The sequence below is a fragment of the Ciconia boyciana genome, chromosome 9, assembly GCF_034638445.1.
Source record: "Ciconia boyciana chromosome 9, ASM3463844v1, whole genome shotgun sequence".
NCBI lineage: Eukaryota > Metazoa > Chordata > Aves > Ciconiiformes > Ciconiidae > Ciconia > Ciconia boyciana.
The window spans coordinates 23,493,701-23,517,515 of NC_132942.1; the positions used below are offsets into that span (position 1 = coordinate 23,493,701).

The window sequence follows — 23,815 nt, forward strand, 5'->3', positions numbered from 1 at the left end:
AGGGTGTATCCCTATCCTCTTTCACCCTCACATCTAATTATGTCAATTGTCAGGTCATTTTGAGCCTCTCTAATAGTTTACACACTTTTACTGTGATCCTCCAATATGATGTCTCCTTAAACAGTCTCCATGCCATCTGAAAGCATTTTATCTTTCCAATTGCATCTTTTTATTAACTCTTCTTAAACAAGCTTCTTTAATTTATACAGGTTTGTTTTCTGGCTTTTTTTGTTGTTGGGTGGTGGGGGTTTTTTGATGAACACTGAAGTGGTAGGGTTTGGGGGCCTTTTTATAGCGCTTCTCAAAGGACGCTAAACATGAGTACTTATGGTCAGTGCTGCAGAGCAACTTATAAACACACATTTTTTGTAAACATTTTCTGCACTGCTCAGAGCATGAGTCAGAAGTTACATCCTTTCTCATGAGTTCCCTAACTAGCCTCTTCTGAAGCAGTCATTTATGGCATCTAAAAATTTACTCTCACAGTCATGTGAGATACACACATCTATAAAGAATAAACTGAATTTTAAGGATATGTTTACAGCCTTCCAGGCATATAGGAGAGATTTCCCTATATCTGCAGGCAGCGCTCTAGCTCTTCCTCACCACCTTCTTAGCACAGTGGCAGATAAGACAGCATGCTTGTTAGCATTTCAATTTTCTTATTCCTACTGAGTCTGGAACCCTCTGCTGCTACAGAGTTTTCCTTGCTACATGGTGGGTTTTGCTGTTTTGATTTTTTTTCCAACTACGTGTGCAAGCAGTCGGGATCACAGTCCACAGCTAGAACTACATTCCAGGTCTATATTGCTTCAAAGAGCACTGAGAAGCGCCACCTCTGCCAACTGTTCAAGCCTCAGGGAAGCTGTGAATTCAAGGTCCCAAACTGTTTGAACACACAATAAAGGCACCATCTAAGCCTGGTGCAATAATACCAGAGTGCTTGGTCCGGATACTGGCAGGCCTGAAAACACTTAGCAAAAATCTGTCAAGGAGCAGACCACTCAATTACTCTGGCAGAACGATCCCCACCACCTTCACCTGCTCATGTTAGCAAGCCCAAGACCTCCTGGATTTGCTGGCAGCTACCGAATTTTGTTCAATGAGCAGGACATGCCTCTCAGCATAGGGCATGTTTCTTATGTCCTGATCTGCTGAAGGTGAAACACCATAAAACCATGGCCACTTTGTCTCCTCTAGCACAGCTTCGTCATGTAGTGGTGTCAGCTTCCTCAGTTTCAGTATCACACAGCATGGCTTCACTAATGTAGGGCCATTGGCCAACTCCGTCCCTCCTGAGCCTGAAGGTGCTTGCCTGTTCCTACTTCTGCTGCTGTTCACATTAGCACACCTAGAATTTAACAGAGAGAGCGGATACCACTTCTGCACACAACCTTGGCACGCAACCTTATGAGAATCATGGCTGCAGCATTTTGATGGCTTCCCTCCTGTCCCCATGCCTCGTTGGGTCATTGCACTGCATTGCCACCATTATGGTGGCAATACTGAGCAAACTCTTGGAAATTACAAGAAATAACATAATTGTTGAAGTTGGATAAAATCATCTCCCACTTCAGCTTATCCTGCTTAACTTTATTATTTTCTATGCAGATTCATCCTCCCTCTTTTGTGTACTGCAGCAAATCCCATGCACATAACCAAGGGCAGAAATGCGTACAAGAGTGTCTTTCCATTTTCAGACAACACAGCTTTAAATTAGGGCTAGAAGCTTGTATTTTTATAAAAAGCAAGTACTACAAATCCAGAAATTCTAAATTTAAGATTACACTTTAATCTAGATACACAACAGCATGGAAATGTGTTACTGAAAAGAAAGTAAAAAATGAACATGACCACAAGCCTTCCTGGTTCACAAAATTTTGCTCTTCAGCTTATGCTCTCATTTAAAGCTTAAGACAAACTTTAAAAATAAGACCATAATGACTGTAGAACTGTACATAGAATTTGCAGACAACCTAAAATAAAATAAGATCTCTCACCATACTGAGTTTCAGCTCCACAGCCTACAGCTTATATCCAGAACTTCAAATTGTCACATATATTATTGCTGGTTATTGTTTTAGAAGATGCTAGCTACTTTGCTTTTCCCATCTACTATCAATTAATATATCAGAAGTGATGGATGAAATGAGCTTTGAGACCTACAAAGCCTCAGATTTAAAAAAAAAACCAAACCACACTCTATTGTCTTGAAAATTGAGGAGGAGAAAAAAAAAAAAAAACAAAACCAAAAAACAAATAACAACTCATCTTCAACTCCACCACCACCAAAAGCATCAACTGCTTTCTGAACTTCTTGGTGCAAAACAGCTTCTCACTTCCTCGATTCCAAATGCTCCCAACCAGTTTTGTATATACAACAAATTCAAAACTAGTTAAACAGTATTTGTGGGCATCCTCAAGCACAACCTACTGCTTGGTTTTTTACATGAATAAATTAAAACATGCAATATCATTCAACAACATTCAACATAAATCTCTACAGAGTCTGCCTGTCTGCATCATCACTAGTTATGGAGGTTTCAGGTGTGGACAGACTCCATATGGGGTATCCTTGAACTGGAGCCCCTTTTTGAGGGATTCAAAGAGCCTCTTAGAGGAGGATGCACAGCAAGTGAAGCACTGATACAGCAGTACGGAAGAAATAAAAGAAATGTTAGCACCCACCTTCAAACAGGAAGAAAAATAATCTTTTTTTAGGGTTTTGGGTAATGATACATTTAAATCCATTATCCATCATACGTAAGATATATACCTTAACTAAAGCCAGGCAAAAGTGACCTCCTAAAACCATCTTCTCGGCAGTGAAGATTGAATAATTGGAACTGCCCCCCACACCCCATCAGAAGTTTCAAAAAATGCTGCATCAGTAGGTCAATTCCAAATAGAGCAGATAGACAAAAATAAACACAGACACATGCTACTGATTCAACCGGAAGTCTTGTTTCCACTTACTAGGAGCCTCAGCAGTTACCATAGCACCAAATTTTTGCAGACTTCTACAGCACCTCAGCCCTGCCCAGTCAATACTGGTTGCTTTTTAAAATTTGAATAGGCTGAATTAGCCACACTAAGCACCAGTCACATCATCAGCTCTGCCTCTTTTATCCATGCACTGGCTCTCCTTGGCCACAGCAGATGAATGAAAGACCTTGGTAGCAAGCCCTCATGCCAAAAGATGCTGGCTCCACACACACCTTTGCACAGCACATGACCAGCAGGACTGCCAATATTTTTCCCTCTAGATCTTACAGCACCATGACCATGGTAAGATTAAGTTCAAAGAGACAAAGCTTTTTGGTTCCCTTCCCCAGTTCCCAAGTACTTCAGCAGTAAACATCAGAATGTATGCTACTCCAGCACAGTGATGTTTAAAATAGGGCAGCATTCACTTTTGGCTCGTGAGAGAACTTGTGTGGTGCACTGTGTAGTGCAGTTATTTTCAATGTTACAATTTAAATATTTTTTTTAATATACAAATTATTTTTTGCTTCTGCCAATAAGAGACTTTCCCCGGAAAAGAGATGGAAAGAGCCAAAATGATGACTGTACTTCTAAATTAAAATTTAACTCTGAAAGATACAAAAGATCTCGGATGCACTGACTCAGACAGGAAGCATTATATATTGTCCCTGGGCAGAAATTATCCAAAAAGCTACAAGAAAAGTTATTCCACAGGAGTGACAATATTTGACTAATCTAAATTCAAACAAAGGGATCTCTTAAAGAGGCTGTTCTAAATGTTACAGTCATACAAGTAGAGGAGTACACCAATGGCTGCATTTGGTTTGTCCACTGAAGGGGAATCCATCCATGTGACAAGCAATTCTTCGAGTCAAAAGATGTTTCCTTCAGAACAAACATGATACCCAGAGAGCCTGCCAAAAAGTCAATGTAAGAAAAGTTTTTTGGCTAGTCTAAAACCTACTTTGTGCTAACAACCCATAAAAATCCTCATGAACCCAGCAGAAAAACAGACCTGCCCTTTGACAGCAAGTAGCTAATGCTGAAATTCTAGCACTTGCATCTATTTGACTTTTCAAGTGCAGGAATGAAGAACCTGTTGGGTAGAAGAGAAGAGAACACAGCAGCAGAACTCATGTATAACTGTACTTTGTATTCTTCAGTTTTAAGGATCCCAGGAGTAAAGAACATCTCCCTTCAAATGCCTGGAAAGTACCCAGCACTTGGGAGGCACTGCTATATGCAAAATAAATAAAGGTGGGGCAGAAGGAGGTCTCCCTCCTTCTAAGGACTAAGCAATTAGTCCATGGTCATAACTGGACCAGGGCAGTATACTTTAAACAAAGAAGGAACTATTTCTTTACCCAAAAAGCTACAAGACTTTCTCCAAGAAACTTAAAAAGAGTACTCATCTCAAATGCTAGTTCTGACAGTTAGCAGAGCAGATTTATTAAGGCTCTGCCATGAAAAGAAAGATATTATGATTCCCCCTTATTTATTTCTTAACATGTTGAAAGTTACCAAGTTAGGATGGTAAAAAAATCCATGCCACTCCTCTTCCAAGTGTCTGTACAGTTTACCTAGAAGGCAGACAAAATTCACCCCATCTGAAAGCTGGGGAAATGAAGGTGGAAAAAAACATCGGTTTAGCATTGGTTGGCTATCTAATGGTCACAAGCCTAGAACTCTTCTTTACTGTGCCAGTAACACCCTGACACAGTAGTCTCTCCTTAGAGCATGCTTTACTGTGTATGCAGAGATACACTGAGGTCCAAACTTAAAGAGTTAAAAACAGATGTTAAATAATTTGTTTTGTAGGCCATGACTTCCAGTAAAGCAGTCATTCCCTGTTCAGTTGGTAAACTAACAATATCACCAACATGCAGTAGAAATTCCTGGGACTGGCATTTTATTACGTGGCTCAGCCAAGGCCAAGCAACCCAGCTGAGCCATGAGTTAAACAAGGGATGTTCCTCTCTTCCAGAGGTGAGTTTGTGATTCAAAGGCTTACTGCATCCTGCAATTTTTTCTAATAACCGCACTTACCTGGTAGGAATCCTGTCCTCCCAGCTATCATGCACCCCCTTCTTTCAACATACACAGTTAAGTCTAAAATAATGAAGCTAAATTACTAAGTTAGAGATTAATAATACACCCCATCACACTGGTGGCATTTCAGAGACTTTCAGTCTCTCATGCAAAGCTCTGAACTATCATTCTTGTCTGAAGTGGGCCCTGACTTCATGCCAGGTTTAAAGACTGGCAAGAAATGATAACCCATATCAATTTACCACCTGAAACCACATTGTCACAGTTATGGTGGGGGAAGGGGCATGTTATTTTAAAGCAGTGAAAAAACAGTTACATCTGTTTAAAAAAATTACCTATGGTACATAAAATACTGGATTCCAACTGTGTCTGACTCCTCAGTCTAACAATAGTATTTTTGAACTACTTCATAACGGAATATAATGAATCTCTTGAGTGGAAGCGGTTCTGGTTTTATTAATGCATATTGTGCTGTTCTGTAACAGTGCTTCAGAAATAGCACTGACGGGCTCCAGAAAGAATCCCAATTCCCCAAGCAGAGGTCAGTAAAGACAAATAATGCAAGGCTGAAAAGAAGTACATAAAGGCAAGAAAATAAAATTCTTAAGGGCTCATTAAAAACAACTACAAGTATCCTGAGGTATGGAGGAGTCCACTGCACATCAGTGCTTAGAAAGGCAGAGAAGCTCTAAAAGACAAAGAGCATCAAAGAGAAGGTGAGTGAGCAGAACAAAATTAAGAGGCAGCATTCTGGTAACATAACTTCTCAGTCTGTTTATGAGTAAATACTGACAAAACTACAGAGGAAGAATAAAAAACTATTTTCGCTAGACCAAGGTATCAGATTCCCAGCTCCCTTCCAATTTTAGGATCACATTCAACTGGTATCCATCAGCTGTAGGAAGGGTCAAATCTGTCCCTTTTCTGTGTTACCTTCAGGAAGGGAAAAGACTGATGACGTAGATTAGCAATATATGTAGGAACACTGAAAGACAGAAAATACAGATCAGAGATGAAGACTTGACTTGAGCACCATTTAAGAAAAGGCATAATACAAGCCTCACCAGGCTAAAATCACCGCTAGGATCTGGCCAGAACAACCAACTTCTCCATCTGCCACCCCAAACATCATCACATCCAACAGGACCCCAACCCCTGCAATATACTGTGGTCAAAACGAACTGTATCTGAAGCTAAGGTGTCCCAGCAACTTAGTTTTCCAACTTTAGATTTTTCACTCTTGACAGCTGACTTGCTCTCCAAGTCAGCTGGTATACAACAAAGTTCACATAAACCATGTCAGTGGCAAATGGTACATTCAGTCTGGGAATAGCATAAAGCATTACTGATATTAATTCTCTGTTTATTTATTCTGGTTACTCCAATTGAAAAGGTAGAATTTTTGTTCAGTTTGTCCTGATGATTAACAAACCTCACTTCCAAATGCACTGTTCAGAGTTGCTGAAAATTTTTATCCAATATATTATGGAAGTTAAACACATTTCCATGACTGAATGGACTTAAGATTGCTTGACTGCCGCAGGCAACAGGCCATTCCAAGCAACAGGCCATTTTTTCTGGCACGAACAAAGCCTAGAAAACAGTAAAGACAGACACTAGAGGTACCACAAATATCTAACAGAAAGGCATCCAAAAGAGGGCAAGTCACATAAAGACTACAAGTTTCTCACTGAAGACTAATCTTGCATTTCAGTCCATCATAACAGTCAGCTTCAAACAGCAGCTCAAGTTCCTGTTTTCTCCACTAAAACACAGGGGGAACAATGTAAATACAATACCCAAATCAGAAGAAAACACTCTGCTGCCAGGTAGCTAGTTCTCTTAAGAGGTATTCTCCCACCCTTATAGGCTAATTTGCTCTGGTTTAGGCTTCAATCAGGAAACTGATAGTAACCATTCTTATGCAAGGAGGATTTACCTGCCAACAAAAGTTTTCATGAAATTACAGGAAACAAAAAAAATAACTGCAATATTTACATAAGAACTGGGGTTTTTTTAATGTGGAAAACACATTACAGAAAAAGTAACACACAGTTTAGACAGATGTATTTTTGAAATAAGAATACTTTCTCTTTAAAACAATAGCATAGCCAGAGAGTTAGGGAGAGCAACACACATTCAATTTGGAGATCTTTACATGCTGACATCTCCACAACAAGGAACAAAGGCTAGATGTGGAGAGCATCAATACAAAGAACTTGTAAACAAGAATGAAGATCGTATCTCTAGGATTGGAACTGTAGTGTGGAAACAGAGATCAGTCTTATACCACAGGTACAATGTAAACCCCATTCCTAGAAAACTTCTTTAGGAGTTCATCATCCCAGCTCCTTAAGTGAAGGAAAAAAGTTTCCCCTCTATAAAAGTTATGCAATTTTTACAATTTAATTATTAAAACAGAGAATTGCTTAGATGTATAAGCCTAGAACATTTAAACAATTGGTTCCCATTAGTCTATTAACGGTGAACATATTCTGAAGAACTGAAGCATAATAATGTTTTACACATATTCTAAAGATGTTCAGTTGATTTTGCTAGAGTTTACTGTTGCCATATTCCTACCTTTTCTATAATAGATATTCAGAAATAGCAGGGGGAGAGGCGAGGAGAAAGAAACAAAAACACACCCCCAATCAAAAAAAAAAAAAACCCACTAAAAAAAAAAGCAAGCCCACACAACTTTTCCTGAAATTTTTCTTCTTTACTGTGCAAAATCTCACAACTTTAACTGGACCAAAAAGAAAAAAAAAAAAGAAATAAATTAACAGAAAGGAGTTATCACAGCCTGAAATCTAGGAGATCTCAGACTTCAAACATACCTAAACGCACATATCACAAGTGAAAGAGTCACATATCACCATCGCTACTTCCATTTTGTTTCCTAATTTCACAAATTAATGAGAAATTGATATTCTACCATTACAATGGATGGGCCCGTGATACTGCTATAAAGCACTGAGTTTCACTTTCCACTTCATTGATTTAAAAAAAAAAAAAGGCAATTAAAAAAATTATCAACTGCAAATCAGATACTGCAGTCTCACAACTTGCTTTACATTGAAAAAGCTGCTCTCAGTATTACTCCTTTTTGCAAGAGTTTAGCAGAACAACGACAAAAAGTAACAGCTCATTGAGATGTCATCAATTGACGTGAAACCTCCACAGAAAATGAGTGTCTCTATACTTCAGAGCACCAAAGCTCAGCCAGCCAGTAGCTGAGAAAGCAAGACTTGCTTGGGCAAGACTGTTTGCAATTGGGAACAAGGTGAGAACTGCTTACTGAATCTACTTGGAGGGATTTATTTATGTGTTGGTTTGTTTAAATGAATGTCTGCAGAACAGCATAAATTCAAGTAAGCAGACATACCTGCAAACAGAAGAACAACCCCCTCTCTGTGCTGGTTTTCATAGAATCACTTAGGTTGGAAAGACCTTTAAGATCATCAAGTCCAACCGCTAACCTAGTACTGCCAAGTCCACCACTAAACCACGTCCCTAAGCACCACATCTACACATCTTTTAAATACCTCCAGGGATGGTGACTCAACCACTGCCCTGGGGCAGCCTTTTCCAGGGCTTGATCACCCTTTTGGTGAAGAAATTTTTCCTAATATCCAATCTAAACCTCCCCTGGCACAACTTGAGGTCATTTCCTCTTGTCCTATCACTTGTTACTTGGGAGAAGAGATTGACACCCACCTCACTACAACCTCCTTTCTTGGAAACCAGGATGGAAAAAATAAAAAGGGGGAGGAAATCAATTATTTACAGGCTTATCAGATATAAATAAGGGATCACACAGCACGTGCAGACGCTAGAAATCCTCAGTTGCCCCAGAATATTCCTTAGCCTTCCCTACAGCCACATCTAGACACACATGAAATTATAAGGTGTCCTCAGTATAACCAGCCGATGGATGCACAAGGACAACCGTGCCATTAAAGCCACTGACATCAGAGCGCTTCACGGACAGGCCTTCTATCAGCATCTGGAAACCATTAGAGCACACGAGTGAAAGGCTTTTTGAAGAGTAATCACACTCAGCATATGCTGAAGAGAAATGGAAAGTTGGCAAGGAGAAATATAAGCAAGGAAGCAAGGGGCAGATTACTTGTTAACGTAAAGACTGCTAAACAACCAATACATCTGACCTTTATTTTTCTTTTTCAGTCAGAGAGAAACTAAGCTATTTTTAAGTCTGGGATACGGTGCACTTAAGTCTGGGATACTTGTGCAAGAAAGCTAAAGGAAGATTTTAAATAAACTATGGTATGGACTAAGCTAGAGTAGCTCTTCAGCCACTCTCCTCAAAGTACGCTTTCCTCCCTCTCTCAGAAAAATGCCCACAACCTAAGCTAGCGCTGACTGACAGCTCTGGGCAACAGGCTGCACATCTCACAGCGACTGTGAAACAGTTCGTGCTGGAAGAAGGATATCAACACATCCTGTTGCCCATATCTTCCCACCCTCCCTCTTCTGCCCTTCTGGGTCTCCTCTTCCCCACTTAATGCACAGAAAGCATTGTATCAAGGGCTGATCCAGCAAAAAGATAGTTAACATGATCAAGCTAATTACACGGTCACTAGTTCTGGCACAAAGGAAAGGGGTTAAAAAAAAAATCATAGCAAGAAGAAAAGCTGGACTGGCTATTTCAGCAGCCTTCCTGAGATGGCTCAAAGTCCTCGTGAAATCGCCTGGCTCCCCTGGCACAGAGGGCTCTGCCACTTGGCACCTCCTCTGCCCACAGACCACACTTGCTCTGTTTGCACAGAACACACAGAGCCACTGTGGACAGGCAGCGGGCTCTGCCACTGCCAGAGAGGTCAGACTTGCTGCAGAACGCCAGCATGCCAAAGTATCCACGAGTAAATCACTATCCGAAACCAAACAATTACCAGAAAAGACAGCTGTTGACAGCAAACTGCCATTGCAAAGGCAATCCACAGGCTGCTGGACTTTCTTTCCCAGGAGCAGCTCAGAAATGGAGAAGAGGCTGCAGGACAGGTGACTTCTGCTAGAATCAGGAACCCATGCACAATCAGGGTCAGCCTCCAGGATGTCCTCCCCAGTCACACTCCATTACAACCCATCGCATGGCTGGGGGAGGTAAAACAGGTCAAGAAACCAAAATGGTGGTCAGGAACAAGCACTGCTACCCATGAGACAATTCACCTTGCCCCACCATAAAGAGTACAACAAAGATGAATTGTCCTCCTGAGTCACAACAGCCTGTAAGGTGTGGGTTGACTGCCCTACCCTGATGAGTCTTACACTGTTCCTGTTTACCAAGCAGAGATCATCTAATGGGGAAACAGAAGCTGTGAAATGTGCTGACAAATCAACAGCAAACACACACATATTTGAGACAGAGAGGATAAGAGTCCAGTGCTTCAAATATAGTTAAGGTTGAACTGTTATAAACACCACCATGATAAAAGCATGAGTTATTTGTGGCAGCTCAGGAACATAAGAGTCACGTACATTTCTGCCAGTCTGCTCATCTGAGGAATGCTGGAAGGAAGCCATCCACAGAACCACAGAGAGTTTTGGGCTAGAAGGGACCTTGGGACCTTCCTTCTTCATCCTTCTGCCCAAAGCATAAGTAACTCTGAAAGTTATATCAGGTAGTCTGGGGCCTTGCCCAGGCAAATTTGAAGATGGAGATGCCACAGCCTCTCCAGGCATCCTGTTCTGGTGCTTAACCATTTTAATGAGGAAATTTCTTTCTTATGTCCAGCTGGCATTTCTCTTGCCACAACTTGTGACCCATTGCCTCTTGTCCTTTTGTTCCAACTGACAACACTCAGGAGACGTGCACACAATGGCTCAGGAATTAAGTACCCAGCAAGTCTTAAGACAAAACTCTTCAACAACAATTTGAATGGAACTAAATGAAGATTGCTGCAATCCTACCCTTCCCTCTCCCAGCTCAGCCCATCCCTTTATTGACTTGCCTTCAACCCACATCAGGGAGCAGAATCCTGAAAAGGAGTCCTCAATTTAAAAAAAAAAAAAAAAGGTAATTTCTGACAGCGACGTCAATAGATTAAATGATCATCATTATTTTGATGGGGCCAGCTTTCAACCAGTTATCTCCTTGAACCAGCTCACCAAGGGACTGCATAGCAGATTGTCAGCATGAGGGAAGGCACAGAAACATACAGCAAATGGAAGGGCAGAATCCCAGTCTTGACTCGTATCATCTTAAAGCATCGTGGAACCACTCCCTGTGTGTTCAGTGCAGACAAGGAGGCGAGAAGAGAGCTGGAACTAGAGACTAGAATTTAGTAAACTAAAACTGGAAAACTGGAACTAGAATTTAGTAAAATAAATTCTGCTCTACTCTCTGAGGATAAGAGCCACTTCCCCAAATAAAGAGTAGCACAAACAACAGATGAATCTACTGGCAGATCTGATTTTTTGTGTTACCTAGCCTCCTTGTCAAGACAATTTTTAAATAGTAGCCTGGCAGCCTCCCCTCTCCCAGATAAAAGAAAAAACAAAACAAAGGAAAAACCCACCCAAAAAAACCCCCAGCAGATAAACATGACCTCTTATCAATAAAGACTAAAAACACCAGGGTGGGAAGTGACCACCATTCAGCTAAAAGTAAGTCTCAAATAATCTTTCTTTAACTAAAAGGATTGTGGTAATACCCAAGTGCATGAGCAGTGGAAGATCCAAAGCTAAGAAAAGCTGATAAATCGTAAGAGTTTAAGTGCACGAAATGGACTTTTTGCATGCTGTACTTCCTTTGAAATATCCGCCAGTAAACTAAGCTAGATTTTACCAGTGTTGAGGAAGAAGAGTCTAGTAATGGGTAAAAGGAGAGTTTTCATAAATCATTTCATTTGCTTCTTGAACAAAAGCACCTTTATGTAGCAGCTGCATTAAAGGACAGGGGAGAAAGACAATGCAAAAGAGGAAGCTTTTCCGCCAGCTACGGGTGCAGTGCCATGGCAGTCTAAAGCAACCTGTGTCTGTCCTGCTGCAGTCCCTCCCTCTTCCCTTGCACTGGGGTTTGCAAAACTGAGCAGAGAAGTAATCTGCCTGAAAAATGGGGGGAGGTGAGGGTGTTTGTTTTTACTGCTAGGATACAATGTGGTGGGAGGAAAGAAAGGAGAGAACCACAGCATACTGGATTTAAATCACCTTAGCCCCATGAAAGTAACAGAAGGGAGAAGTTAAAAAGGTGGTACTGATACCTCAGCTGTCTCTATAGCTCAGGTTTCTCTACCACGGTGACACCACCAATCCAGAACTGGCACTGTCTCATGCCAACTCAAGAACCCTCATATCACAGTGCATCATACACAGGCATCTCTTGTCAGGCTGCAAAAAGTCATCATGTGAGCTTCAGATTGTTACATCTCCAGTAAAAGCCACTGGGAGTTTCTATCCCACTTCTTACCTGCAACCTTAGTTTCTGTTGTTTATTAGCAACTGTCAGCATCTAACCAGAATGTAGAGAACTAGACTAATAATTTATTAGCACAGAAAGATGATAGCTTTGAGTTACTGGGGGGGGGGATCAGAACTCCTCAAAGCACGCTTCCTGAAATTTGTTCCACCAAATTATTTTTTGAGTAAGTCTTGTTTTGAAACCTGATCGCTCACATTTTAAACCTAAATGTAAAAAGCTATCACAAACTCCAGCAAGAGAGATACAGTGAATAACATCACATGATCCTCACCTCACTACTGCATACAGCATAAATAAAATAACAAGCTACAGAGCAGAGACTTTACACATGAAGTACCCATTCTGGAAATGAGCTCAGAAAGATTCCTCTTCCTATCCCCTTGCTAAAGGGCTTCCACCTGAGTTGCTAGGGACATGCTTTGCCACTTGAAAACTCCCTTTCATTCCCTCCAATCCCTTCTTTAGATTTCTGGACTTTTATTTCCTTAAACTGAAGCCACCATGGTGTAATAAACACTGGAGAGCTTCCTAAGAAGAAAGATGTCTCTGCCGCAGTTCACTATGACAACATACCGAGCCTCCAATGGGCAAACTTCAAACTATTAAAGATGACACACAAGAGTACCTTCTTAAGTTACAGACAGGCAGCAGCTATAATATAAATTCACAATTACAAATCCCCAGCACCACAGTGTGCAAGATAAAAATTGGAGTGCTCTCTACCAGCAAAAGAAAAACAAGGCACAGGAATGGCTGAGACATCAGACAAGCTCTCAAAGGCTCACTGCTGACTTTGGATCATAGCTATCAACTTCTCATGTTCATATTGCTATAATGTTAATACACATGGTTCCATATCTTTGAAAGTATTCTTGGAAAGTAACTGTAATTACAGAATACAGTAAAAACAAAAATGGACTATTAATATAGAAAACTGATCTTGGGAAACAAGCAGCAAATTCCATTATCTCCCTGTAAGATTGATCTAGAATGCAGTAACGATTAAGTGCTGTTCAGTGACCTTTCGTAATGTGATTTCTTTGGAAAATTGTATTTAAGTTCACTGTAAATTAATTTTAGCAGTTACATAAACTAATCAAGTGCAGGGTTTCAAAACAGACAAGCAGTTAATCACCAAGTCAGTGAACTGAAAGAATAAAGATGGTCTTTTCACTACATTTGTAAAGCATTCAGCCCAGCATCCACCTCTGCACAGATAACCTAATAATTATTACAGGCCTAAATGCAGAACAATTCAAGATCCTTTGCAAGTCCCTTTACAAATAGGCCATTTCTCAATTCAACAGTGACAGCAAAAATATTCAACAGTAAGAAATTATGACTTTAATTTGGTTTCTAGTAGGAATATTTTCTGCCCTTCCCTAAGACCCCTAAACTGGACAGAGTTCAAGTGTTATTCTTGAAGGACTGGATTCATTAATTACACTCAATACCTCCTCCTGTGCAGCTTTCCCTTCTGGATAGTTGTATCTGCGATATTCATCCTTTAGCAATGAAAAATGCCGAACACATAGACACACAGCAGGCTGATACCTTTATAACGATTAAAAATTAAATCTACACAGTAGAAACCCAGACCTTGTTAGAAATGCCCTTTTACTGCTTTCCCACATTTCCCAACATCCGGAATATGGCTTTAAAGGAACTCCACATACATCCTGGTTCACTTACATTTTGGATCAAAATAGTGCCTAATACTGCGACTGCAAGACTGGATGAGATCCAAAACCCACTGCTAGTTCAGTTCACTGAGGTGCCACCTAGTAAAGTATGGTTACATCTCATGCTACTGATAGGATTTACTGCTCTTCCAGTTCTTCCACTTGCTACTGTTCATAGTAGTATAGACTGATAGGGCAAACGCAGTCTCAACAACAGCCTACAATATTAAACGTTACCACAAAAAACATGCTTTGGTTGGGAAAAACCTTCTCATATTTAGCATTCTGGTTCCAGCACAGTCTCCCAAGCTTCCACAGTTGTTATGTGTCATGATACTCTGTGGTGCAATCTATCCTGAGATAATGACTTGAGACCAAATTTAGGTCCTAGACTAGAGATGACAGGAGTAACACAGATTCCAGCTTATATTCACAGTCATCTCATTTCACTCTCTTTGAACATCTTTTGCTTGACCATGCATATGGGGGTTCTAAAAAACAGTCTCAGAAATTCTCCTTCCAGTGCTCAAGTACTGCTATGTCTACTCTTCACCATGCAAACATCTGTCTAACAGCCCAAAAGTAAGTTCAAGATTCCTCCCTTTTATTTCACTCCACTTCTGAGGCATCATAATTCCAGAAATGTGAGTGACCAGACCTGGCTAGCAAGAGGAAAAACTATTTTAATTCAAATTGCAGCAGAAACCCAAAGGTTCCTAAATTTTTAAAACTGCCCATATCAAACAGCACAGAAAGCAGCTGTGTAAGTGCCTCTGCTTCCAGTGCATTCTACCACATTTATATTCTCTTGGTTAATAGATGTAACCTCCCCATGATGTACCTGCCTGTTACACCCAGCAGCCATGGGACCTCTAACCCTTCCAGAAATGAGATCAGAGTACAGCAGAACTGCTAAATACACATCACCAGCCACTGAACTGGAATAAGGCACTTACCCATCTCTACCTTTACTGACGATCTTCACTTCAAAGTAATAAATGCCACAGGCTGCAGGTATAGGGTGCGTAGCCCTGACTGAGGCAGCATCTTTGTGATTTTTACCGTGACCTAGGAAAGAAAAGAAATGTAAGTACTGATGGGATTTGAACTCTCCCACGTTTTGACCTAAAACATCACTATCTGAACACAGTGGGGATCTGTTTCTACATACATCCAACAATTTAAAGCATGCTTTTCAGAGAACGAGAATATACAGTCTTGCACTGCCACTACGATCAATCCCTACACTATGAGCACTGTTGTTTTTCCTTTGTTTTCACTGTGAAGTTATCAAGAAAGACACACAGTACTACCTCTCCTCCTCCCCACATACATAATTTGACCAATGAAGACCAATGTACACAAACAGAAGACAAAAATGATTACCCAAGAGCGGAATGACATCAGTGTTTACTAACCAGGCAGGAAAAGGAATGATCAGTTCTCTGCTGGGTGGGTAGGGAGAACAGTCTCCAATAGTGTGCAAGAAAAACATTAGTGTGATTCCCCAAGTCCTGGAAGTCTGTGAGCATCTATTTTGTGTAAACTCGAGGAGCCAAAGCCCCAGTTATGCAGCGTGTCGATGTCATCCAACCCCTTGGCCGGGTTTTAAGCAGGATGACAGAGTAAATAGACGATCTGGCTACACAGACATGCTCGGCCCGGGTTAGTGACACTGCAAAGCCTTGTATGCGGCAGCACACTCTGCCGGGAGAAAAGCCTTCGGCTCCAGACCACCTCCGCTTCCCGAGCCCAGGAAAACCCCGCGCCAGGCTGGAGTCCGGCCTCAGCACCCACGACAAGCAGTCCGACCCGCGGCCGGAGCTCGGCGTTCCCCCCTCCCCGCGCTGCTCCCCAGCCGCGGCGCCCCTTCCGCCGGGGCTGCCAGACCCGCGGCCGCCCCAGCGGAGGCCCGGGCTGCCAGCCCAGCCGGCCGCCCGGCTGGCCCCGCGGAGCAGTGGGGCCAAGGGCCGCCTCGCTCCAGGCCGAGGCCGAGGCCGAAGCCGAACCCGCCTCCGCCGCCCCAGCCCGGCACCTTTGTAGTGGACGCGCAGGTTGCCCTGCGAGAGGCCGATGTAGTTGTACTTGTCCTTGGGGCTCCAGGACCGCGGCAGCGGCGTCTCCTCCTGGTTGACAGCGGGGTAGAGGCGGCGGAGGCGCTGGCTCAGCTCCTGCTCCTCGGGCGGGCACAGCAGCGCCGCGTCCCCCCCGTGCAGGCTCCCCGCACCCGCATCCGCCATCTTGGATTCGCTTTGTGTCACCGGGCGGGGAGCGAGGCCCGGCTCCAACCGCCAGCCAATGGGGTGCGAGCGTGGCCACAATAGGGCCGCGCTGCCCGACGGGAAGTGGAGTCCGCGCCGCTCCCTCCCGCCCGCCTCTCGCGCTTGCTGGGACTGCAGGTCCCGAAAGGCCTCGCGCTCGAAGCCCCGCCCCTCTCCTCGGCGCGCTGCACGCTGGGAAGCGTGTCCTCCCTCCGCGCAGCCCTAGTAAGCTCCGCCGGGTGCGGGACTCCCGTTCCCAGCGTGCTCCGCGGCACAGCGGCGCCAAGGGACCGCCTCGCGCCCGCCGGCCGCCTCCGCGCAGGGGCCGGTTTCGGCCGCCGCGCCAGGGGGGTCGGGCAGCGCCGTTCCGGCGGCCTCGCCCCGGGCCCGGCCGCTCCGCAGAGCCTGCCTCCCGCCGGGGCGGGGCTGGGCCGCGCCAGGGCTGCCGCGCGGCACCAGCGCGTCAGGCGCTGCCGGGGCAGCTGTGGCGGCACGCGAGAGGGTCCTGGGGGGAGGGGGGAAGCGTCTCCATGGTGACGAGTGTAAACAGCGCGGGAGGTGCGGACTATGGCGGCGCGCCGCGCTCCGCCGGGTGGGTAAGGGCCGGGCCGAAGGGAAATATCGGCGTCCGGGCCCTGCAGGGAGAGCCGAGCGGAGCCCTACCCCTCCCGCAGGGTGTGGTGCTTCCACGGCCCTGCCACAGGCCGCGGCCCCTGTCACCCCGCCCCACCCGCCGAGAGCCGGCGTCAGAGCAGACCGGGGGCGGCAGGACACGGTTCACGACACCAGCCTGTCTGGAAGTGTAAATAAACAATGGAGAAGGCCTTCCAGAACTGCTCATGGGACACAACATTTCTGTAGCAAGGGCCACACTCACTCACAGGGGAGCAAGGGACTTGTTGGGTGATTCCTGTGGTATTTACTTTGCCATTGTTACTGTTTATAGCTAGCTGTTTATTGTTAGCTATAGTTAGTTTACAGTTTGGAAAGCAGTGCCTCTTCCTACTAATTGTTTTCCATACCATTCCTTTATCAAAGCATCTGCCTCTACTGTCAATACCTTGTTCCAATTAGTCTGAATAGTTCAGAATAGTTATAAAAGCAGAGAGGTCTCCTCTCTTTTCCTTTCTGGGAAGGGAACAGTGTCTTCTAGCACATGGGTCTTTGTTCTGCTGGCCACCCTTTACCTGCCTTCTGAGAGCACAGGGCTGCTTCCCAAGGGAGGGCGAGACAGCTGCCAAAGGTGACTGCAGCACAGGCAAGGCCCTCCCCAACAGCACTTACCTCTGGTCATAGATGAGGCCAAGTGATGAATCAGGTCCAGAGTGAGCAGCTCAGAGACAGAACTGGAGACAAGGCTACAGTGTAGGTCTAAGGCACATTCAGGAGACAGGGCTGAAGATAGTTACAACTACAAAGTAGCTCAGGCAGCATGTGAAGGCCCAGGCCTGACCTTAAATGGAGCTCCTGGACCAAGTGGCAAGAGGGTGCATGGGTGAGGGTCTCAGCTGAGCCTGGTCAGGGTAATTAAGGCCCATTGGAGGCTCTGACAACTGCCTGGGCTGCCTCAAAAGGAAAATTCTGGTGTGTTTGTGACCAAGCCTACTTTTCTGTGTGTGTCTTGAGCCTCCCTCTGGCACACTGACGGCCTAGTTTATACTCACAGATAGGTTTTTATCTTCAGATCTCAGACTTGTATGATGCGGGTCGTCTAAAAGCATGCTATTACTGCCTTTTCTGCTGGAGAGCTCCAACATGGGCAGCCATGTCTACATCCATTCAAGAAAATTTACATGCAGTAAAAGCAACTTCAATTATATTGAAGTTGCATGTTTTGCACTCCTGGGAAGTACCTTTCATCAAATGAGCAAGTTTTTCTTGTTCCAATTTTGCTAGCTTTCACAATGCTGAAAAAGCCATCACTACCAAATCCAGGCTGGCTGTACCACAGTCCAAGTAACAATCATTTTCACTCATGGGAAAAGTCATAGGTACTTCTTTTTTTCACTTAATGTGGTTGCCTGGAAACAGGCACCTTTTAATTTCCAAACATGGGCCATCTTGTAGTCAGAGACGCTGCTTTTGTCAGGTGAGTTAAAAGCTGTCCTGGCTGGTAGTGTGCTGACTGATGTGGCTGTAAACATTGCCATTATCTTAAAATCCCATCCTGCAAGAAAAAAACAGACATATGGTCTTGGGTGGTAAGTGCACTCGGCTTTTATGAAAGCAAATGGAAGCAAAGAGTTCTCAGTACTTTATCAAACTGGTAGCAAGTTTAGCTGCAGATAAGAAGATGCATTTCTGGATAGCTAGGAACCTTATTTTGTTTAAATGCATGAAAAGTGCCATTCAGATTCTAAACCATGAGTTACTATATGTTTAATGGTCTGTTATATATTGGAGACTTCCAAAACACTCTGCAATTCTGACCATAGGCCACTTCATACTCATCCTGCTCCTTGCTCCTCGTGTGTCCCTGGCCAGTGGAGTTTGAACTTCTCAGGCATGCCTCCCTGTAGCCAGGCACACAGCACAAGCTTCCACACCTTCCTCAACTGTGCCATGAAAGCATGTTGTGCAGGTACAATCTTCTTGCAAGAATGAAGTGTCTTCTGTGTGTCTATGACCACTAAGCAAAATTAAAAGATGATGCTGGGTTAGTTTTCTGCTGAGGTGATGCCTTAAAGCAGCTTATAAAGAGGTCTGATGAGCAGTGGCAGCAGCACGGGGTTAACAGTGGAAGGATACAGCTAGGAGGAGATGGTATGGCTTTTCAAGAGCAGTAAGCTGCTAGATCAGCTCACAGTGTCTCAGGGAATCTCACCCAAAGGTGTGGTTCGTTGGGCTAGCTGACCCAACTGCTTGGGGTTTCCATCTCCATCCTCACTGACAGCTGCAGAATTGCTCTCCCATTGAGGAGTGAACTTGCATGTTATGTTTTTAGTCAGTCTAAACTGGGTAACTGCAGGTTTTCACTTGGATTAGCAAACTAAAACAGCTCAGAGAGTTGCCCAGCATATAGTAGAGCTAACACTACCTAGACATCAGGAGGCTGTTGTGGTGGAGGGAGAAACAGGACCTCCCCTTTCAGCAGTGCTGAGCTATTATCACATTTTACAGAGCTGCAGCTTGAGGCTGCTGTTTTTTATGCTGAGGTGCTAGATCCAACAGCCCACCAGATACAATCTCCCACCCCAACACTGTGCTGGCCCTTGGTGGGCTCCTGAAAGCTAGTCCAGCTCACCCTATGCACACCTCCCCCAGAAAGCAGATGGTTGGAGAGTTAGATCTGCTGAAAGTATAACAACTGCCTGCCACCCAACTGTGAAACCATGCTGGCAGCTGAAGCCAATGCTCAGATATCAAGCCGAGTGTGTGGTCATGTTGTGCCAGCGCAGTGCCTGCAAATTCACCGTGATCTCTGGATTGCTTTACTATATCACGGCCACCCTAATTTTCCCTAAAACACAGATGCAACTGTGTGTTTACTTCTTAAAAGGCCTTTCACCTATACATGCCAGTTTCTAGTCTGGGAAAGAGGGTTCCTGGTTATAATTGTTCCATGGTTTGCCCATTCTACTGGCTGTCAGGCTGTCTGTGCCATGGCATTACTGCCACCCTAGAGAACTGGCTTTGCAGGCACTTTTGGGACTTGGGACAATCCCAGTTCTTGATCCATGGGTAACAGGTTTTCTAGCTCTGTTTCTAATCTCTCCTCTTCAGAAGACCAATTTCTTCAGGCTTACCCAGCTGCAGGGTTCAGCCTGGTTGCTCTCACTGGGACAGTGAGGAAGATACCAAATGTTGTGCCAGTTATCAAATAGCAAATCCTGGAGTTCAGCTGCACCACAGATGTTTCCATCAGTCCCTCCCTGTACATTATCCTATTGGATATTTTCATCCATCAGGCACTTCATAATTGGCTGCTTACCTTAGGTATACATGAGCCAGACTCTCAAGCTCCAACTGTATATTTAGTTAATTCTGTATATTTTGAAATGTTTCTTTCTTGCCATTGCACAGGGCCGCTCCTGAATCTTCCTCTGAGACTCCAGATTGCCAAACACACATCAACAGTCTGAAATACATCCTCTCCAAGAAACAGAAGACTGGTGAGTTGAAGAATTCCAGTGAAACATCCAAACTTTAGCTAACTCGGTCAACTTTGAATCTTGCTGGAAGCCCAGGGACCATCCCAAACTATTAGGAAGTCAAGCAAGTTCTAATCATTTTAATCTTTTTTTAATATATATACATAGAAAATCCATATGTTGCTGCTAACTCTTGAATTTCAGATTCAGATGTCATCTTCGTGAATTAATTACTGCATTTTTAAGGGTGGAGGAAAGAGGAGAGGAATACAAATATTGTTCTTGGCTGCAACCTTTTGAGTGGACATAGATGCTAAATACTGAAGTCAGAATTTGACCCATATAGTTTTAAAAAAAAGAAACCATACCACCGCATGCTGTTTAATCATAGGATAAGAGCATCCTACAGGAACATATACTCCCTAGTATTTATCAGTCTTAGTAAATAAAATAAATGAGCATGGGAAAAATCTATATCTAATTTATGAGAAAAAAAAATTCCAGGAACATTTATACCAACAAACTAATGGGAGGTTAAGAGCTATAAAAGTCCTAAGTTATTTATTTTTAGGGGTTTTTTTCATTAGCATTTTGGTTGTATTTCAGAAATGTGCCACTTCTATGACAAGCTGTATGTGCTACATCAGCACAAGAACTTAAAGCATTATTTTGTCCCTGGAGCTGGGACATTCTGTAAGCACTTCCTCATTGTACAAAAGATTTTCAACTCAATAAATTGGAATCTTACTGTTTCTCCAATGTAATCTTCCTGCTTCTTGCACTGAAATTAGGGCATTTAAACTTCTGAGGCTTTACATTTAACTGTTTCAAGGCTTGGTCAGTCTGAAGTTTGGGTTTTGAAAGTCAAACCCTCCTGTTTGCCCATAATTTTTTTTTTTTTAAATCTTGCAGCCAGAATAGGGATGGATTTGTATTGGACAATTGCAAAAGAATTAGTTTTAATAATTAAGATAAAGTAGAGCAATCCAGCATAGCTAGCTTTTTCTCCCCCCAAAGAAATACTGAGAAAGTTCCAAGAGAGAATTTAACAGCTTCTTAAAATTAACAAGATTTTGCTTTCAGAAGAACTTACAGTTTCTGAAGGAAATTTCATTCATCATGTTCTTTTTACTGTTCCTCAGACCTTATCTTCATGATGTTCTACACTGACGCAAATTCAGCTGTTTTGTGTAGGGTCACCAACCTGCATTTAAAATTCATAATCTATATGAGTTAACCTAGTTCAGTGCGCCCTTACTAGGGCACACCCCAGTGCAAAACTCCCTAGTAGAAACAAGACCTAAGTCAAACCTGTCATTTTGGTTTTTATCTGGATTAATGCAAGATTCTGATTTGTTTGTGTGATGCTTTATTTTCCAGTGGTCCCAGCATAGACCAAGAAACCCTTTTTCACCCAAAGATATGAACTCTTTCCCACAATCATGTAATCTAGGCAGCATGAACAATAACTACCAGAAGATTGTTCAGAGGTGTTTAACAAAAGGTACTAGTCTGGGAAGATGATTTCTTCAAAGAACAAAATGTTTACTTGGTTTTTGGGTGTGGTCAGTCCTGGCTGAGAAGAGTTTTGGGGTATGGCCCTTGTCTTTCTATTTGACTGTACTCATAGGCAGTTGTATTGATTCTGGATTTTGTCTCTTTGTTGTGAGTTCATAGTGCTCAGATACAGCAAAGGGATTTTTTCCTTTCAGTCTTTTCAGCTTTCTGCCAGAGGCCATTGGTTCACGTGGCCTGCATTGGCATCCAGGCAGACCATCCTAAGGAATCACAAACCCTCCTGTGCCCCAGAGGAGAGACAGTCTAGGTAAGTTCAGCCTGTACTACTGGTTAAGTCACCAGGATTGCTGGAAGCAGTTTTTGAAAATCAAGAACTTACAGAGCAGAATCTCTTCCAGTGTTAGTGAGAACAATGATGTTGGGTTACCCCACAAGAGTTCAGCACAACAGAGAAGACATTGATGGTTCTGACTAGTAGCTCAAGTATTTATGTAATAGCAAGTCATGCTTAGTATAAACATTACCATAAAATGCTATCATTTAATAATTCATTGACTGACATTATACAGGATCCTGGCAGGGCCTCAAGTGCACCAACAGGCTCTGCAAGCTCTTCTCCAGTCCTAGGCATTTGGGTGCCTGGGCTCAAGATCAGTTCTGATATGGCACAGCTGGGTAACCTGGGACCAGGTGCTGTAAAAAGAGCTGTGTGAGAAAGAGATGTGAGAAGCCTTTACTCAGGCTCATTCACCTTTGGTTCTTGCCGGAGCTATGGCGTAGCCATGTCTGTCTTGTACCTCACTGACCCTAGCCTGCTGATTTGAAATCCCAGCTTGGCATTGGACCTTCCTCATCACTGCAGATTTGCCTGACCATCACTGAATGATGAATGACCCTGGCTACCATCAAGGGACCTGCTCTGCTATTCTTGTTTAAGTCCTGTGGCATTGTGCCCTGCTGAGCAGGTCGCTCTCCCTGGTTGCCTTGCTGTCACCCTGTGGGGTCGCAGCTCCCCTTGAGCACAGGCACCTAAACCCCCAGGGGTAGGGGAAGCGGTTGCAGAGCCAGTTGGTGCACTCAGGGCTCTGACAGACTGCAGGACACAGTTGTGGGTGATATAATAAGGATAGTTGTGCTTTTTAGTTTTAATTCTAGCTGGTTTTAATATGAAATATGCGTGATACATCCAGCAAAGGGACATTTAGCCTAGAACCTCCTGAGGAACCTAGAACCTCAGGAGATGTAGTATGTATACATATATCCGTACTCTTTTCAAATGGCTGTTTTCCTTGACACATTTCAAATAACGTAATTAGCATTTATTCTTTTCTGCCACAAAGAACCCGCTCACCTGGCTTTTTATACCAAAAAGCATTATGAAGTTCTTAAACTGAAGAGTAGTAATAACAGGATGTCTTGAACAGCCTCCTGCTTCATCAAGGAATTTTAAATTGGCCATCGTATATTTTTTTTTTACAGTAGTACATATATATTCTCTCATATAAGGGAAAATAATAAAGTCCTGCTGCGAAGCAATGGGCAGGAGGAAGAAAACCAAGATCCTTGAGCTGATTTATTATGAGTTCATTCTTACACATATGACATACATAAGTCCATGCATCCATTCTTCTCCTGTGTCTCTGCAGCAATAAACAGGCCCTTCTCACCATTCCAAAGCCACGATACTTGGAGCAACTGGAGTCCTACTTAAGGAAAGAGCTGCAGTCTCTTGATCTGACTAAAAAGAACTCTCAGGAACTGAAGTTACAGGTCTGATACAAGGTT

At 43.3% G+C, this 23,815-nt stretch overlaps 1 protein-coding gene across 3 annotated transcripts in view; it reads right to left on the bottom strand.

The window, feature by feature from the left end:
- The window catches only part of RANBP10 (RAN binding protein 10), an 85,522-nt gene extending 69,107 nt beyond the window's left edge, over positions 1–16,415 (bottom strand). For all 3 annotated transcript variants that reach the window (XR_012044078.1, XM_072872116.1, XM_072872115.1), the window contains exons 1-2: positions 16,196–16,415; positions 15,117–15,228 (exon numbers count right to left, since the gene is read on the bottom strand). Coding sequence is in view for 2 of the 3 variants with exons in the window: in XM_072872116.1 (XP_072728217.1) it covers positions 15,117–15,228; positions 16,196–16,400 (317 nt within the window). In the remaining variant the exon portion in view is untranslated. The remainder of the gene's footprint in view (positions 1–15,116; positions 15,229–16,195) is intronic.
- Between the last annotated feature and the right edge of the window lie 7,400 nt (positions 16,416–23,815).